The 13719-nt window shown below is 46.5% G+C and overlaps 1 protein-coding gene across 2 annotated transcripts in view; it reads right to left on the bottom strand.

Annotated features, from left to right (window-relative positions):
• SH3YL1 (SH3 and SYLF domain containing 1) overlaps window positions 1-13344 on the bottom strand; it is a 28004-nt gene extending 14660 nt beyond the window's left edge. For both annotated transcript variants that reach the window (XM_081068145.1, XM_081068144.1), the window contains exons 1-3: window positions 13265-13344; window positions 3198-3308; window positions 807-920 (exon numbers count right to left, since the gene is read on the bottom strand). In XM_081068145.1, coding sequence (XP_080924271.1) covers window positions 807-920; window positions 3198-3308; window position 13265 — 226 coding nt within the window. In that variant the 5' untranslated portion in view covers window positions 13266-13344. The remainder of the gene's footprint in view (window positions 1-806; window positions 921-3197; window positions 3309-13264) is intronic.
• Between the last annotated feature and the right edge of the window lie 375 nt (window positions 13345-13719).

The raw sequence follows: 13719 nt of genomic DNA, 5'->3' as shown, positions 1-13719 counted from the left end.
CCCCCACTGACTGACGTTCAAGGGCCACGAGCCCCACAAACACCAGGTGTATCTATTGTCAGTGAGCGACCACGCTCCCTCTCAAAATAATTTGTCTACATTGAAAAATAACTTATTTACAGAAAAATGTGTTCACTTATGTGACTGAACAGAAAATGTTAGAGTGGTATGAAAAGCACTTTAGTTGGTTATGAAACACCTACATACATTTTAAATAGTACTATAAATGTTGGTTCTTGGAATTCAAGGCAAATATATTTGAATTTCATCTCTGAAAAATCCAGTATGAGATTTCACTGCAGAAAGTAAAACCAAATTACATTGATCTCGATATGATTCTTCCTTGGGGAGATTTTGTAAAATGTTTCATATTCTACTGTTCTCTCATGGGAACAGTAGAAAAGCTTATAGATAGCCCTTACTTTCTTATCAACTTCCATAAAACAAAAGAAATCCATTGTACCATGAAGTTGAGGAATAAGAATTCATATTTCACAACAGAAATATAAATATTATCATGTTTAATATTTGCTCCATGAAAGAATTGCAAAATATATAGAAGACAAAGCCAGATCAGCCCACTGAGTCTCATCTAATATTTTAAGAAGAGGAGAGAAAGGAGACGGCTCTTTGCCCTGGATTATTGAACACCCACGGAGTGCCTCCAGGGAGCCCTCAGGATGACAATTTCAGGTGGCAGGTGTAAGGAAGCCTATTACAGTCCCTATGACGGGTGCTCAGAATGGAAACAGAACAATAAAGAATTGAGATTCTCTACTCCCCCAAGTGAAGAAACATCGACTTACTTCCATCTGGAAGACGTGCCAATACAACCCCACTGCCTCCTCTAGCAGTTACCAGAAATCCAGCTTTTATCACAGACAGAACCGCGAGGCCCTTCGCTTTAGCAATCACATGAGCTGCCAAAGTGAAGGACAGTGAGTGAGCACATGTTCCACAGAGTTGACACACACACACAGGTTTACTTGACTGGATTCCAGGCTCTCATGAGACGTCTTAATGGCACACGTGAGCCATGACTAAAACAGCTACATAATGGGTGGGCTGCCCCCCCACCCCAAGTCCCACCTCTTCTTTTATGTTTTTGGTTTTGCAATGCTAAATGTCACATCATAAGTGCTCAAAAATCCTGCAACTGCCATAAGAAATGAGATTTGGATGACGTTTTATTGATATCCAGTAGCAGAACTAACAATTTGGAGATTTCCATTAGTTTAGAATAATTCATAATTTTAAAAACAAGTTACTATTTTCAAAGAAACTTAGATCCATACAGTATTAAGGAGTAACTTTAAAATGTCTGACACACAACATGCGGCACAACTTTGATCTTAAAGCCATATACTTCACCTTTTATTAACACGAAAATCTGAATTCAAAAATGGAAAATTAAGTGATTTTGCCACATTAAGGCATTTTTTAACTTTATAAAATGATGGGTTACAATATTCAAGTAACATATCCAGGAGTGCCCTGAAAATAGGATTCAGTTTAACAGTTTATTTACTCACATTTCAGGGAAGTTCATCACATACAATGAGGGTCACTGGTCCCCACTAAGCTCAGTGCCTCACTACTCTGTGGGCTGACTTACACAATAGTACATCTCTCAAATATCAAGGGAAACCTGGACACTGAAAATCATTTTTGGACCCCGATTTCATTTTTAAGGTAGTTGAATTTATCACCACTCTAGTTAAATAGTCTGTCAAGGAAATCCCACCAGTCCATGTACTCAGGTACACAAAAAAAGATTTTGTAGGTATCCCTAGAAAACCAGTAAATTTCTAATATAATTATGCACATCACTTATTAATTCGAAGTAATAACAGACTCTCAGAGATAATTCATCCGAGAGTGTGAAGAAGCTACCATGCAAACCATCTGTAGTCGTTCATAACTAAGCACGGCAGAGAAAATGGAGTTTTCACGTGGTAATCTATGAAGCACACCTTCGTTTTGTTTTGTAAAAGCTTATAAATATATTGTAACAAGGTCGACAGCTATCTACATTCCACATCATGCAGGCTTATATTCACAACCACATGTTGGCTGAGTCCTCAACTTGTCATTCCATTCTCACTTAATGCTTTACTGTTAGTAGCACTTCTGCTTAGATATGTACATAGAGCAAAAGCATGTTTTTAAATGACCACAATTCGTGCTTCAGAGCATTGCTACCAAAAATGCAGTTATTCTGGTTGTGCTTCTCAAACCTGTGTGCCTAAAACTCATTGGAGACCTTGTGGACAAGGCAGGTTTTGATTCTCAGGCCTGCATATCTGAGGACTTCCCAGGGGGCTCTGTCTGAGGAGCACGACATTATGTAAAGTGCTTTCTTAGGATGGCTGGGTTCAAACAAAGCTCATATCGGTAATATTATAACAAATTCAAAATTGTGTAGACATTTGAAGTTCTGTTAAAGAACTTCAGAAAGTCGGGCTTAAGAAATTAAACTGGTTTCTTTAATGCAGGATCAGAGTCAGGCACTGATTACGGAAGAGGGAAATTCATCAGCAATATTCCCTAGGCTGCTTTGCATATGAATCTTCTTTGCAGGAGGCAGGTGTTCTCTGCCACAGCCTTTAGAAACAGCTGGTCATGTGGCCCCCAGAGGCTCACCTCAGACCAGCTCTTAGGCCTTGGGCCTGACAGAGGGCATGCTTTCATGAATTTATCACAGGAGAAATGGGTTTGAAATCTGCATTTCCAGCCACACTGATTTGGGGAGGGTCTAAGTAAGCAGGTTTGGGAGAGTGTGGAGACTACTGTAACGGCCTGGGAACACTGATGTGCAGCCGTGTTGAGAATCAGTGATGAAAATCCTCCTACAGCACTACAGAGTGTAAATATCAGAAGGAGAAAACACAAAAATTAAATTTTTTTTCTGAGATTAATGAGTTTGCAAGATGAGCTTGCCAAGTCCTCAGAAACTGAGACAAGGACAGGTGAGTTTGAGGAAAGCAGAAGTGGAGGACATACAGTGTGTAGGGCCGTGGCCACCTGAAGGGGGGCAGGCGAGAAAGCTATGGCCAGAAGGCGTCCCAGGGCACCAGCTGGTGGTCTGAGCGCCAGCTGCTCTCATGGGGTTCTCTGCCTGGAGTCAAGGAACGCAAAACGTAATTTAGAAAACAAAACAAATTTAGAAATGACCAGTATGGATTTTATTTACCTACCAGGAATGATCTTATCAGGTCCATTTCTGGAAGTTATTTCTGTGAATTCTCTTAAAATTTTAGCAGCCTTTTTTGCTTCTGATTTCAAATTGGAAGGTATAGGGTTATTCACTAAAAGATTAAAAAAAAAAGATTTTAATGAATGAAATCTAAATAGAAGTTAGAAATGTGTTATTTCATTTTTTCTCATGCACAATTAAGCATTAACGAATTGTACCCTAACAAAGGAAATAAACTAGAAATCCTCAATTAATTGTTTCATCTCTATTTTCCTGATAAATTAAATTCCCTCTGAGATTGGGCTACCCTAAACTCTCAAAATCCCAGAATTATAAAATCATGGGATTCTAAAGGATATTAAAATCTGGTCCAATCTCCCAATTATGTACCTTCACCCTGTAATTCTTAGTTCACCTAAATACTAATACTACTACAAAAAATAAACCCTTTAAGAATGAGCAAAAGATGTATTTTACAACTATCTAATAATAGATAACATAAAATTTAATAACTTTGGCTATTTTCGTCAAAAATTTTTGAACTGTCTGTACAGATTTTCCTTATTAGTAAAATTCTAGGAGACTCAGGAATTCAGTGATTACTCGAAGTAACAAACGCTAGCATTTGTGTAGCATTTTGCATCTCAGTATTGATTGGGTATTCATAAACTCATAGGAGAGATTATTTGTCAGAACTATGCTCACGTAATCCCTCTAGCTCTGAAGCATGTGAGCACGGGTCATTCCCTCATTGCAGGACAAGGGATCCGAAGAGCCAAAGATGTAAAATCTGCTGTTCAAACCATCAGATGAATGTTTCTTTCACAGGATGTGTTCTGGCTCCGAAAGTCCCACTTGATTGTTTTTCATTCCTTCTGTTTCTGTCCTCATTGTGTTTATGTTGTTCTTTAAATCCGTGAGCATATTGTAAAAGGTGGTTTGATACTCTGGTCGTATAATCTCATCGTCTCTGTTCTTTCTGGGTCTGTTTCTGTTTTAATTCCTAGCTATGGGTTTTGTTTTCCTGTTTCTACCCGTTTCTAGTACAAGTTGTTGATGCTGGATGAGAGCATGGCCACCGTGTCTTTGTCATGTTGTTCTCAGCGTACTTTTAATGTGCTATCTTAGGGTAAGTTGAGTATCTTTCCATTTCTGTCAAATCTTTTTCATATTTCTTGTCCACTTATGGGGTGGGGGTGGGGAGATCTTTTAAAAATCAATAAAAGTACAAGTAACACAATAGAAAACTGGGCAAAGTATTTGATTAGTTATTTCACAGAGGAGGGAACCTAGGTGGCTGATAGATACAAGAAAAGCAGATCAAACTCACTAGGAATTAGGGATGTGAAAAGTTTTTCTGAAAATTAATTTGGGGAACTTATTCAATAATGTTGTAAAGATTTTGTTGGGTATCCGATGGACATGCGTCCTATTTGGGAGACCACTTCAGGGATACTGTGGATGCCTGACCATGGCATTGTACACCAGAAGCTAAACATTAATGAATGCCAACTATAATTTTATATATATAATGTGATGGCTCAGTGTGAGGTCGGAGGGATAATGGATGGGGGAGGGGGGTTCACAGTGTGAGGGATATAAATGATGAACGTCTAAGTATTACCTTGTCTTGTACACCTGAAACTAATAAAAAAAAAGAAAAGAAAAGAAAAGTAAGATCACCACGAGTTACCATCCTCTGACAGAATTAGAGTCCGATGAGTGTGTGCAGGGTATGGCACAAAGGGACAGCTCGGATCCTGCTGGTCAGGTTAAGTCTGTACAGTCACGTTGCAGGGCTGTCCTCTGACCTCCAGTGTTAGCCTAAGCGTGCTCAGCGGGTCTGAATGGTGGCCCCCAATCACGTCCGCTTGCACCCGGTAGATGCATCTTATTTGGGGGACGAGTGTTTGCGATGTGATCACATTAAGAATCACAAGACGCAGTCATTGTTCACTGCCTCGGTGGATCCTAACGCCAGTGATGAGTGTCCTCAGAGGGGACAGAAGAAGAGAAGACACGGGTTGGGGGGAGACGCAATGTAGCCACAGAGGCAGAGATGGGAGTGGGGCAGCCACAAGCCAAGGAGCCCCCAGAAGATGGGAGACAGACGGGATCCTGGAGGCTCGGGAGAGAGTGTGGCTCTGATGGCGGGCATGTGACTTCTGGCTGCCACATTTCTGCCATCGGCAGCCAGCCAGTTCTAGTAATTTGTATGGTGTGCTGGGAAACTAATGCACATGTAAGAACGTTCATTGAGGTAATGCTTTTAATGGCAAAACAGTAATAGCAATTAAAAATATGTCCCAAGAAGGAAACCAATTTTCCTCAGGAGGAGGATAAATACTGTTTGGTGTAGTATTAAAACTGCATTCTCTACAGAACTTCAATTAAACTCATCTACCTGCGTCAACATGGGAGGAAAGACAGGCTGTGTTAAGGTACAGACATGTTTTAAAGCACAAAAATAAGTATACATACATGTGGATAATAAAAGTATAAAGATATTTATTTGATAGGGGGACGGTGGCCCTTGGAAGGTTTGGATAGTTTTCCCGTAGGGCTGTGCAGTAGGTCATGGTATGTTATTCTCAGTAGTGCCTTGTGTGTCTGAAATATTATATAACAAAGTCTTTTCAGCATCAACTGAATATTATGTAATTATTTAATGCATCTGTGAGAACTTAGGACTGCAGCTGTACAATTTTATAATAAGAATAATTACTCTTTAAGTTGTCTTTCATTTCAAATCTGACATCTCAAGGCCAACAACAGGCCCTGCATGAAGAGGTGTGGAAAAGTAAACAGTGTGACATCCGTTGTCCACGTCCACGTGCACACACACACACACTCACATAAAACACACATACTCACTCACAAGATGGGGTTTGGTGAAATACTGAATTGCGATTGCATGCATTTGTGAGACATTGGTAATTCTAGATTCAAAGTGTTAGGCACTAAGTGTGAAGTCGCTCATCTCCTCACCATGTACTTGAAATCCAAACCAGCCACTGCGATGACGGTCTGTCCTTGCCATGTGACTGCAGCACACACATGAGTACAGAGGGACCCTACGCTCGTTTTTATACCAGGAAGGGCTCTTGTGAAATCCATTCAGAATTGTGTCAATCTACTAAGAGCCTTTAAATTTTTCCCATTGTTAATGCGTTCGTTATACAGATTGGATTTAGAGGGTTTTAAAAGATACAAACTAGAAAAGTCAAGTGAACATCCTTATACAGATAAGCCATTGGGCCTTTAGAAAACATTTTAAGGAGACAGCGTTTAGTCACATCTTGACTAAAGGTAGCACACCGGTGAGATACAGTTTTCTTGGTATTCCACAGTGGTCAAGACAAAACATGGTAAAGGGCATTTCCAATTTTCCAACTTTCCAATACGGTATTGATACAATCGATAGATTCTGAAAACCATGACTGGTGACTAGATGCATTAGAGCTGATGGTCCAGCTAGGTCTTATTTTTGGGTAAACACGGTAGACGATGGGTTTGTTTTCCTAATTCTGTTGGTTTCTAGATGAGGCAACAGGACCTTAATTTTCACATACTTTGGGGTTTGCTTTTTGAGTTGTGCAGCAGGGACAGTGAGTTGCCCACCCAGGTGTGCTGCCGTTAGCCGGTGTGGCACTGTCCCTGGAAACTGCTGCCCACAAATGATGACTGTGCCACCCACACCACTCAGGCCAGGCCAGGTGGGCGCTGCTTTCTCCACTGTCCCCCCAGTGCTAGCTGGCTGGCTGAGGAGGTCTCTGCCGGCACAGCCGTGAGGGGAGGGATGCAATCAGATCGCCAAGTGGGGCGCGGCCACCTGGACACCCCCTTGAACTATTCATGAGGGAGAAGTAACGCTTTCTGTGCTGAGGAATTGAGATTCGGGAGCTTGTTACTGCAGCCGACATTCCCTAGTTATTCCATTTTAAAAGTTTCTGATCTCTCCACAGTATTTGCTGAACAAGAAAGATGAAGTATTTGTAACTTACATTTTTTAACTTGGGACTAGATTTCACTTGTTTTATTTACATTGTAATCACTTAGTTTGCGGAAGCAGAAAAATGGGTTGGAAATGCGTATCAAATGTCATGGTACATGTTAGTACCTTATCTCTGATGCACAGTACGCGTAACAGTATTTGCAAGTCCTTCTGAAAAGAGCAAAGCAGTGGTTTTGCCGTTTTATCAAATATTAGATGGATAAAAAGCTGCCTCTCAGCTGTACCGAGTCCTCTCCTTGCTGCTGCCTCCAAACGACTGGATGTGACAACGTGGTGGCGTGTGCTTCCCGCTGTCCCATGGGTCAGGCTTCCCTGCGCAACTGGAGCAGCTGCAGCAGTCTGGGTCCAAATGGCAGGTTTGCTGAGATCACTCCTCTGCAGGGCACCCCGGCTGACAGGACATCCTCAGGAAGGGCAGTCTGGGAGGGACGCAGGCCTCCTTGGCACTGAGGGCCACATTCCGCCCGGCTGGGCCTGCTCAGGGCTGTTGGGTAAGCAGAAGCCGCCGCCCAGGGTGCAGGCGGCCAGCAGCCTGTGGCGTGGGCATGTGGCAGGGATAGGAGCTCAGGATGGGAGGGGACTTGTGGGCCCTGAGTCAGGCTGCAGAGGGCCTGTGGCTGGGAGGCAGCACGGGGATCTCTGGAAACACAATTCATTCTCCCAGACCAGTTTTCCATGTGGCTTCTACGGGAAACCCTTCCCAGGACTGAGCCATCCTCGTAGGCAGCCGTTTCTGCTGCCTCAGGCCTATCTGCTCCTGGGCAGCTGAGCAGCGCTTGTCCACTTGGCCCACACAGAACAATCGGTGACCCTTGAGCCAAACCCTTGAGGGACAAACGCCCGATGGCTGCTCTCACTGGTGGAGGAGGACACAGTGACCATGTTTAAAGATGCCACCAAGGCTGCCAACACTGACCTCATGCGCGTCCAGGAAAGGGTGGAGAGGTGGGTCTCTGCCTCTTTCCAGGGTCCCCTTGACTTCCCCAGGGCGCCTCCGCTTCCTCCTTACACTCAGACCTCAGACCCTGTGACTTAATGCACCATTTATGTCTGATAACTCTCCGAGTTGTACCTGTGCTTTAACCTCCCCGGAATTCCAGACTCACAGTATCGATGGCCCATTTGGCCCAAGCGTCGCATCAGCATCTCAAATTAAACACATTCCAACAGCCTGTGACGCCCCACCTCCTCCCCAACCTGCTCCCCAAACTTCCTCTCCAGGTGAGTGTCACCTGGGAGCTCACGCTCAAACCCTGGGCCACCGTGAGTTCCGCTTCTCACGTGCCCCAGGCCTCCATCAGCACACCCACCGTCAGGATGTAAAGCTTCCCCACCCACACAAGTTCTGGTGACATCTCGTCTGCTCCCTGCCACCACCCAGCCCCAGAACTTCAGGCCTTGTGGTGCCCACTCAACAGCCTCCGCATTGGCGTCCGCTCCCAGCCGTGAACCCCTGCGCTCACTTCTCCCGAAACTGCTCCGTGTACGGAACACCTCAGGCAGCATCACTGCAGGGTTTGAAAGCCTCGCTTTTCCCACTGGGTTTGGTCTGCACCTGCCCATCATATCTGTCCACCGGAAGTATCGGTCTCTCGGGCCATCTGGCTCCATCTTGCTCATCTTGCTGGGTCATCTCTTTCACTAGATTGTAAGTGCCAGGGGGGGAAGCACATGGTGTGTTTTATTTTATTAACTGTAATGTCTCCAACACATGCCATAATGACATACTGCAAATACACAATAAATATTTGCTAAGTGAATAAAGTATTTGTGTGGCTTTGGGGAATTAAAGGTCAAATGCCTGTTAGGACTAGAAAAGGTTCATGTACATGGAACTGCAACGGATTTGTAGGAGAAAACGCCCAAGTGCCCCTCCTCTCAGACTGTAGCACTTCCCAGAGCTGAAGGCGGGAGCGGGTCAGTGGAGCAAGGTCCTATTGGCATTCTGCCCTAAAATAGCCCTTTCTAGGTCCCCCCAGGAAAGGGAGAACGACACAAAACCTAAGGAGGCAGTGCCATGAGACCAGCCAGCAGCGCGCTCCGAAAAGCCTCACGTACCCCAAGCCTGCGCCTGTCACAGCCCACGCAAGTCCCCTTCAGCCTGGGAGGCACAGCAGGGCCCGTCGCAGGCCTGCGGACACGGCTGTTGTTCCATCAGGACCGGACAGACTGTCAGGACCTTGAGAAGCAACAAGGACTCGTTCAGCACCTCCTCAGACGGGTGACAACTGAAGACCAACAGTGAATATGAGGGGGCAGTCTGGTGCAGCCCCGAGTCTTTTCTCAGCCCCAGCCTGAGCAGGACGGCCTCCAGGGAGAACAGAGACCCAGACCTGATGGACAATGAGAGCTCATGATGAAATTTCATGTTTCCGGCACTCGAGTGTGTGATTCGAGGCTCAGATCCTTACCTGTCTTTCCTGCCTACTGCCCTTGTACTCTGCCCGCCAGGCCAGAGCGGTGCTTCTTACGGCATCCTGGGTGTCCTCTGTGGGCCACGGCAGAAGTTCGTCACCACAATTGGTCTGTGACCAGTGTGTGGCCATGGGCTTGTGTGGGCGCTACCCAGCTACCTTTCCCCAGTCACTTGCTGCACATTTTGTCACCCAAGGGGGAGCCTGAGGACAAAGCCGTGCCGAGGACCTTTTGACAAGAGTTGGAGTGAGCCTGGGTACCCTGGCACTGCTGGTGGGAGCCCAGGACTGGGCGGCCGCTGACATTGGGAGTGGCTCTGAAGGGCTCAGTCACACAGACCCTGCCTTGTTTTCTGCTCAAGCCAATTTGGATCAGATTTTCTGACACGTGCAGCTAAAGCACAGTAAAAAACATAAATCTTACCCCCCTACACCCCCGCCAAGAGTTTCTAGTTTGAACTCCATCACCCGAGAAGAATTAAACCAAATAAGCAAATTCCACAGCTGAGAGCTGCTATCGCAAACATCCTGCCACAGGGGAAGGCTGCTGCTCGTAAACACTGCGGGGCTCACATGCAGCCAGGAGGCCTGCCCACCACGGAGGTCTGTGTAGACAGTGGTGTCACTGAGAAATGGGGTGTTGACAAAGCTGGACGTGGTGAAGAGGCCATGGGTTCAGCAGAGCTACAGAGCCTGGATAATTTGTCTTACTGACACAGCTTCTATTACATTTCTGATAAAACCGCCTTGCCTGGTCATAGTTACATATAGTGACTTCCTCTGGCAGAACCAAGAAATAATAGCAATTTAGCTATAAGGGTAATTCCTGTCCTCAGCGTCAAGTCAGGGCTCACCAACTCTTCCTCTCCCGTTCCCCAAGCAGAGAGCGTGGTCCGATCAGAATGCTGCTGTCATTACACGGCTGAAGCGATGAAGACAGCGGTCATTCGTAGAGGCCCCTTCAGTTTTAAATCCTGACAGGCATCTGAACAGTCGCAAAAGTGCTAAGTCTCTCGAATTTCAAGGCGAAACAAATTCTCTATAAACATCTGAGTTTCGTCCTGAGAGGAGGATAGCTGCCAAACCTCAAGCTAATAATCTTAAATGTAAAGTATTCTTTAAAAATTAAAATATTTGAAAATTTCATAGTAAGACTTTTTAAAAAAAATAACGAAGAGTTTAAAAAATACTAGAGAGAAATTTTTTACTTTGGACATCTCAAAAGCTTGAAATGAGCTTAGGATGTGGAAGTAATTTACATCTTGATCATAGGGCAACAAACCGAGGGCCAGGGGCCTTTTGGGGGCAGACAGGGATATAGAACCCCACTTGAAGTAAATTGCCATGGGGGTGAGAAAACCGACGTTTCCAATCTACCCTCCACCAGGGGTCTGGAACGAAAGCAAGGGGACAAAGGGCCCCTCCCCACCACGTCCTCACCAGAGTTCAGGGATTCCCAAACTTTCCTTCAGTCAAGAAACATGCAGTATATTACTTTCTTCAATGGACTCTCAGTTATGAGAGGGGTACTTCTATGAAAAGTTCGTAAGTTTAGAAACAGTTTTCCAAATTTCCATTAATTAGACATTAATCAAATTATCAAGCCTCACACAATGTAATTTACGAGAAATGACGGTTACTCACTAAATTGATAAAATCCCAACCAAAGGAATGCTGCTGAGGGAAGACTTAGAATAAACTGATGACATCTTAGCCAAAATCAAAGGAGCTTTACCTCTCTATGGGACCTTCAAAAGGGCATTAAAATGTTGCCTTTTGCTCAAAACCTTTACTAGACCCTCATAGTAAACACCACTGCCTGGTCACTATGGCCATTGTTTCTGAAACCAATTCTTACCTATCACCGGCCTTGGTTTAACTACTTCCTTTGACTTAAGGAGACAAAGTTGTCAGTTCTAGAAATCAAAAACGGTCTCTCTGGTCAGATCATTAACCTTCCTAATCCAAATTGCTAACTCAAACCTAAAACAAAACTAACGATTTGCATCCAAACATTTCTGCACCTCTGCGGCTCTTCTAGTCCCCTGACCCCAGGTGCAGGTGGAGGACAGAGGAGGGAATGAGGAGAAACATAACTTTCAGCCTAAGGAAACCCTCCATTTATACTCACTTTACCCAAAACTGAAGTCATGTGATCCTGGCTCGGAACAGGACTACAAAAGCCAGGTGGTCAGATGACTTGGTATAAAAAAAATGGCATCTTCCCAAACAACAACAAAAAAACACACCTCAGTGAGCTTGGGTCTTAAATGACATGGGATTATGTCCTATCATGATGTTTTTGCAAAGAGGACAAGGTTTGCAAGAGTTTCTAGGACCACCGTCCCTGAGCACACAGACAGCACTCTCCCCTTTCACCCACATCCACTTTTATTTTCTTTTCTTTATTTCTAAATTGTAAGAAATCTCCAGAAAATGAAGATTGCCTAAGCGGGATAAAAGCATCGAATTGATTTTGATGAGCAAAGATTTGTTTCAAATTATTTTTTCAGTCTTATAAAAGATGAGGGGTGGCATTTACACATTTTACGGAAATTTTGTTTGACTAGAACATTAGAAAACCAAATAACCAATTCTCCTTAGCATGGCAAACAGGCCGGAAGTTATAACTTACTCTGCTTACTTGAACTCCGACGCAGTAACCTGTAAACGCCTGCGCAGTAACCTGTAAACACCTGCGCAGTCAGTGCACAGGTATTCCCAGGGCAGGCCGGCACAGAGAGGCCTGTGTTTCTCGGAAGTCATGCGCACAGGTTTTCTGACTGACTAGTAATTCAGGCATCCCAATAAAAACACGCATGAGGACAGCCGTGCAGCACACCTGAGCCACCACATCTGGAGTCTCGGTGAGCAGGGGTCTCCTGTCCATGTCTTCCTTCCAACTCTGCCTGAGCAGCAGCAGTGGTGACACTGAAATATTTGTTGTAATGGAGTGAAAGTGACAAGTTTCCATCCAGCAAGGTAAATCTCAGTGCCTTATCGTCCCTACAGATTCAAAGCAGTGTCACCTTCCTCCAATAGGGAAAAGCCTCCCCTGCCACAGACCCCCAGGGTCCCAGAGGCGGCCGGCGCTCACTCTTTTCCCCTCTTTGCCCAGGCTGTTGGGCTGACAACAGGCAGAGCCAGGTCAGAGTGGAGGGCACTCCTTAGGGGACCCCCACGGCGCACGTCACCCCGTCTCTCTGCCTCCTGCCCCAGGAGTCAATCACACACCAGACTCCAACCTTCACCACCAAGCTCTAGAATGTCATCTGTTGAAAAAGTTGGAACGAAAAGATACTAATCCGTGGCTTTTCGAATCTTAGATATTTACAAGGAACATAAAATGATTTACAACCGTTAAGGTCAAACGCTTAGGAAGAGCTTTGCTGTGGACCGAAACCCGGGGGCTAGACTGAATCGGAGACCCCGAGGAGGGGTCCGGGAACCGCTCGGCCGAGTGGGAGTTTGCGGCGCCATCTCGGCGGGAACAGAACGGATGCCGACAGCGAAGCTCCCGGAGCGCCGTTGCCCTCGCCGCCCGCCCCCAACCACTCACGGCTCCGGCTAAACTTGAAAGGGGAAGCGGGAGGCGGCCGACCAGGTCGCGCTCCGCGGCGCGGCCCACGCGGTACTCACTCGCGCCCCGGTGCCGGCCCGCTCCCGCGCCCTCCACCTGCCGCCGCCGCCGGGAAGAGGACGGGCGCCCGGCTCCGCCTCCCGGGGCGGGGCCGGCCTCGCGCGGCGCGCACCTGGCTCAGGTAGCGGGGGCGGGGCGGGGCGGGGCGGGGGCGGAGCCGGCCCCGTCGGTCCCCGGAGGCTTCCGAAGCATCGTCTCTACGGCGGCACAACCCGACGCCCGCCCGTCGCAGAGCGGCCGGCTGTGCGCGGCGGCTCCGACCCAGGCGGAGCCCGCGGGGCCCGCTCGCCCCGTCTCACGGCCTCCCGTTCCGGCAGCGAGGCCCCGGTGGGCGGGCGCGGTCGCGCGCGGCCTCACACGCCGGGACCTCGGGGGCCGTCGAGGCCCGGTGCCCCCTGTGAGTGTCGGTAGCCGCCGAAGCCCAACCGGGACGGGGGCGGCACCGTCCCCACTG

Source organism: Rhinolophus hipposideros, assembly GCF_964194185.1.
Source record: "Rhinolophus hipposideros genome assembly, chromosome: 12".
Taxonomy (NCBI): domain Eukaryota; kingdom Metazoa; phylum Chordata; class Mammalia; order Chiroptera; family Rhinolophidae; genus Rhinolophus; species Rhinolophus hipposideros.
The sequence above is the reverse complement of the archived record's forward strand: the minus strand, read 5'-3'. Positions and strand labels throughout refer to the sequence as shown.